The sequence below is a fragment of the Populus nigra genome, chromosome 2 (assembly GCF_951802175.1).
Source record: "Populus nigra chromosome 2, ddPopNigr1.1, whole genome shotgun sequence".
Taxonomy (NCBI): domain Eukaryota; kingdom Viridiplantae; phylum Streptophyta; class Magnoliopsida; order Malpighiales; family Salicaceae; genus Populus; species Populus nigra.
Genome location: NC_084853.1, coordinates 26,965,691 through 26,971,259, shown reverse-complemented (window position 1 = coordinate 26,971,259; position 5,569 = coordinate 26,965,691). Strand labels below are relative to the sequence as shown.

General features: G+C 32.1%; 1 protein-coding gene across 2 annotated transcripts; it reads right to left on the bottom strand.

Annotated features, from left to right (window-relative positions):
* Window positions 1-2,234: 2,234 nt before the first annotated feature.
* Window positions 2,235-5,105, bottom strand: LOC133681884 (probable isoaspartyl peptidase/L-asparaginase 3). 2 transcript variants are annotated; one of them, XM_062105069.1, is made up of 7 exons: window positions 4,960-5,105; window positions 4,567-4,741; window positions 4,191-4,255; window positions 3,698-4,106; window positions 3,527-3,585; window positions 3,099-3,203; window positions 2,235-2,714 (listed from the first exon to the last, which is right to left on the bottom strand). In XM_062105069.1, exons 4-7 carry the CDS (start codon window positions 4,082-4,084, stop codon window positions 2,495-2,497), a joined length of 771 nt encoding a protein of 256 aa, XP_061961053.1. In that variant the 5' UTR covers window positions 4,085-4,106; window positions 4,191-4,255; window positions 4,567-4,741; window positions 4,960-5,105; the 3' UTR covers window positions 2,235-2,494. The 2 variants fall into 2 exon arrangements, with proteins under 2 accessions (XP_061961053.1, XP_061961052.1); XM_062105068.1 differs by having other exon boundaries at window positions 3,698-4,090.
* Window positions 5,106-5,569: the final 464 nt, after the last annotated feature.

The following is a 5,569-nucleotide window of genomic DNA, read 5'->3' as shown; positions in this document are numbered from 1 at the left end:
TTGACGCCTTTTGCAAAATGCTTATTGGCTGAGAATTTCTTCAATTTAGCTCTTAATTGACCCTAAAACTTTGATTTTCTTGCAATTCTACCCTTGATTGAACCAATTGACTTTGTAAAAATTAAATTTGATCTCCTAAAATTTCACTTCTTCTCAATTAAGCCCAAATTAGGCTTTCAAACCTAATGTTTTACCAATTAAGCTCTTAATAAAATTAATTTGACCTATTTAAAGTATAATTAAGTCTTTGCACTTAATTAAATCCTTCAATTGGATCCAAATTAATTCTTAAACATAATTAAACTTTAATTTGACCCATGATTAAATCAAATTGGCCTGTTAAAAAATTAATTATGTCCCTGGACTTAATTTTTATGCAGATTTATCCAATAATAATTTAATTTGACCTTGAATCTGCATTGTCTCTTCAGTTTTGGGTAAAATGGGATATAATTAGGTTTTCGATTCCATCCAAACTTGTAGCTTGATTTTTTCTTGCTTTTATCAAAATATCAGTTTTCTTACTATTATTATTTTATTTTTATTTTGGAAAGAAAAAAGGTGAATTTGAAGAATAGCCCAAAAATAGATTATGACACTACTTGTATGTATTAATGATATGTCTTTACTTCCAAACCCAAACTAACTAACAATGTAATATAAAGATAAAGGAAAATAGGTTTGGTTATTTGATTTTTTTTAATAATGTTTAGACAAAAAATTACAGGATTTGTAATGGAAAATGAGAGATAAAATTTCAATGAAACTCGTTAATAAGTCAAAGACGCCACATAAAAGTTTCTATCAAGATAAAAACATCACACTCTTTATAATTAAAAGTGACAAGTCTGATTTGTTCTTCGACTAATTCTTAAAATATAAGAACAAGGAAGAAAACTCTCTAAAGAAGTTGAAAAGTTTTATATTTTTTCAAAAGTACCTAATATTTGGTCTGGAACACCATTAAATACTTGAAACAACCTTCCAAGTCTAGGAATCATCAAAATGACATAATTGAGATCCAAATCAATAACTTTATTTAAAAAACTAAACAAATAATAAATAGCATGTTTTTACTTATAGAATACATGCAGAAACACATAAAAATTAAAACCATAACTTTTTGTACAAAACTCCAATGTATGTATTGTTGGACAAATTAAAAAGATAACATTCTGAACTTAAAAACTACATAGAATATGCTTATTTTACAATGCTTTACAATGCAATAAAGTAGTGAAAATTCAAACTCAAATTGACCCACAGGTTAACAGCAAATCTAAACTCTTCAAAACAAGGTTGTTAATTCCATTCCGTTCCGCCCGGAATGGCCGAAACATTCCATACCAATTCAAAAAACGGAAAAAAACGGAACAAATTTCATCACATTTTAAATCTCGGTCCGTTCCGGATTTTTCGGCTAAATTCCGCCCGAAACGTTCCGGTTCCATTCCACATGTTCCGTTCCGCTCTTGAAAAGTCATTGAATCAAATTGAACCTTATTCAATTTAATTAATTAAACCACCCAATTATAAAAAGCTCTTTTTTATTACTATTTTCTATAACAATGATATTAATAATAACATTGAAAATTATTATTACTATTTTCATTAACAATGATATTAATTTTTTAAAATTAGATTTATCACTAATATATATGGTTTATATTCATGTTGTTTTTTTCATGTTTATACTTTGTAGGAATTTGAGCAAAACAAGGGATGCTTTAGATTTCATTAGCCTTAATAACATTGACCTAACTTTATATTTAAAATATTTGTGTTAAAACATTTTACTTTCATAATATTTTGATATTTTGTTTAAGTTGAATTACTTTAAGTTAAAGATCTATTTAATCTTAACTATTTAGAAATATTTAAAATTTTAAAATTATATTTGTTTGACATTGTGTTTGTATTGCATAATTTATAATTAATTTATCTTGAATTTGAATTATGTTTGTTGAATATATATATATATATATATATATATATATATATATATATATATGAACAGTACAACCCCGAAACGGCACGCCGAAACACCCCGAAACTGAAACATTCCGTTCCAATTGAAAAAACAAAACACCTACCGAAACAGAATTGACAACCTTACTTCAAAACTCTCAAATTATATCTGAAGCCTTATTTGAAAATAACCAAACAAATTTGAACTATTTTCATTTAATTTTACAAGCCTCCAAACTCATCGAAGATTTTTAGTCATGCTAATATCACATGTTAAGGCAATTTTTACTTATTTTACCTTAACTCTTGTAATTAGACCAATGTCCATACATAATCATCCCTTCCATGTTAGAATCTCAATGCCTATGAATTAAAAAACAGCAACAATCTTTGTCTATCTCAAGAACGCTCTCATTCCAGTGGGACCTCCAAACAATTGGAGCTTACAATTACACAAGGTGCAATGTAAAACATGTCATTTTAAAGGTTAAAAGGGGCCATCTTGCTAAGTGAGGAAGTTGCTACTTCACGGAAGTACAGTAAAAACCTCCACATCAACAGTTACTGGACTTCTGACGGAGTACTCAAATGTCCATCCATGACAAGCACCAGCATGCACACCATTTTTATTGACAGCAACAACAGCTCCCACAAAATCTGGAAATTTTCTTGCAATTCTTGATATTGCATCCTTTGCAGCAAGCCTAGGTTCCATACCTAATCTCATGCTTTCAACAACTTGATAACTGAAAGAGACAAGGATAGCTTAGCTTTAAGTAAAACCAAAGCATCAAATAAATGAGACAAGGCTAAATACTAGAGGTAGGATGAAACTGTATAAGAAAGACGAGTCTCATATTTGCTGCAAAAGTCTCAAACTTAAGAATCAACTCATAGATAACCCAAACTAGTTTATTATTCCTGATAGAGCCAAACCAAGAAAAATTTCCTGTCAGCTGAGCGTATTTTTCTTAAAGCATCGAGATTGACAGCATTATCCCGAGTTCAGCCTATGTAATGGAAGTCTAAAAATATAGGTCGTTAAATGGTATGAAAATACCTTTAGTGATGGTTTACCAAGAATAACTTCATCATTCAAAAAGTAAAAAGACTGATATTCATTACAGTACCATGGAAGGAAGCGCATCATGATGTCGCCATCCCCAGTTGCACCGCAAGCACCAACATCAGTATCAGCATATGCTGAAGATCCTGCAATGGGTCCATCACCTACCCTGCAGTCAAAGAAAGAATACATTAAGTCAACGAGATGATTGCTTAACCTGAACCAAAATACCTTACACCGGGGGGGTTTGAGGGGTACAGTACTCAAAACTTCTTGTCAATTACAATATTTAAAGGAAAAGCTTTTTACATTTGAAGAGATATCTCAAAGCTTAAAGACTCAAGGGTGGGAGACAAGATGCTGCTGATGACAGCTACCAAATTTCATTGGAAGCAGAATCTGACACGTTTTAATCATAGTTCATTTCCACAATGTTTACAGTATATCGAATTGGCAATGGATTCATCCACATCGACTTCATATTCACCTTACCTTCCAGGGATCTTATAAGTGGCTCCATTAGTTGATGTTCCAACAGCTACATGTCCCATCTACATGAAAAGCAAAAGAATTCCTTCTGTAAATATATATGCAGGAAGACTGTGTATGCACGTGCATGTGCGCATGCTAGTGGAATTCGTATCTGCAGTTTCATCAACTTACTTTATCAATAACAGCCATTGATATGGTGTCATGATTGTGAGGGCCAACAAGAGATGATCTTGGTTCAGCAACTCCCATCAGGTTGCGTGTGGAACACCGCCCCTCTTTAACATCCATGCTAGCCTTTGCATGATAAGGGCCACAACTATCTAAAGGAACAACATCTTTCCAAAAATTAGGCTGGCAGTTATTCTCTTTCCATTTACTCCACTTCCTGATGGAATCGGAAGAACTAAGGTTACTCGGTCCTGGGAGACCCATCGAAATGGCAAAGGCTGAGGCCTTCTCCCCGACAAGCAAAGTGTGCTTTGTATGCTGCATCACTAATTTCGCAGCTCTAATTCCATCTTTCACAAACCTCATGGCAGCAACAGCTCCAACCTCCATGGTCACCTATGCATGAAAGGAGCTTCATTTATAATGTAAGCAAATCAGCATGCAGCAGTAAAGAGAACAAGAATATTAATGAAAGGAAAAGGAGAATAGTGTTTACCCCATTCATGATCAAGGCATCAATAGTAGTTTCTCCATTCTCATCTGGACTGCCCCCCGGTCCCACTGTTCATTCCAGATTCAAATTACTAGAGACAATCAGTTAACAAACCTTAGCTAAAAGCTACAATAATCAAAACACACATCGACTACGACTAGATATGAACTTGATAGAACACATCATAAAATTCGCAATTTGAGATGATATGTTAAAACACTAAACATGAAACTTCAAGTAAATGATGTTCTGCCATACAAATCAACAATTAAGGAATTTATTTAAGCAAATGGGTCTATTTTATGAAAGATTAAGTATTCTATTGAGCCATTTCATGGAAAGATTAATAATTAATTGACATTTAAATAAAATATTTTACCTGTACCATCACACCTGAGTTCCTCACAAGCAGAACAACCCTCCACAACAGCATCAACAGCAGAATGGCCACCATCAACAGCCCTCCAAGCAGCTCTAACAGCTTCTTTGAAAGGCCAGGTGCTTACTACTAATGGGTACTGCTTTGAGATCGCAACCCCATCATCTCCTATTACCTTATAAACCATAAATAAATAAATAAATACCCATGTCATAAATTGCTAAGTGCAATCAACATTCAATAAATAAATTGAAATATAACTGCAATTATCAAGATTTGATCTTTCATTTCCATTTTAATTCCCTTCGTTTTCTCAGTATCCAAACAGAAGTGAAATGAAAAGTTATTTTTCAAAAAAGAATAAAGAAAAAGGAGAAGAGATAATTCGTTTACCATGGAGAACAAAGTAGAAAAGAAGACAAGAGTGATGAAGGGCAGGATTCTGTTGGCCATGGAACTGGGACCCTGTTCCGTTCTGCTCTGGTCTGTTAAACTGGTCTTACACATAAATTTAAACTGCTCTGTATATATCGGTTGGGTTATTTTTAATTTAAAAATATCTTAAAATAATATTTTTAAAAAAATATTATTTTTAATATTAGTATATTAAAATATCTAAAAATACTAAAAACAATAATTTATTTAAAATAAAAAAATTCAAAATCATTTTTAGAATACAAAATCCCCCCGAAAAGAAACAACATGCTATTTTGATTACATGGAGGGTGTGGGGATTGAGACCTTACGGCAATAATTTGCAAGTAAAAATGAGGCCATTTTTTAGATGTGTACTTTGGAGTGGCAAATTGTTTTAACAAACATTGGAAAATAAGTTAAAAGGTAATCAACCCTTCTGAACTCTTATTAGTAAAATACAATTTGTATAGAATAAATAAATTCTATATAAATTGTTCGAATTCATTTAACTTATTTCAAACCAAGGTCCCGTCAAATTATTAACAAAAGCAAGACACTTCAAATTATCATTTGTTACTTGCTAATA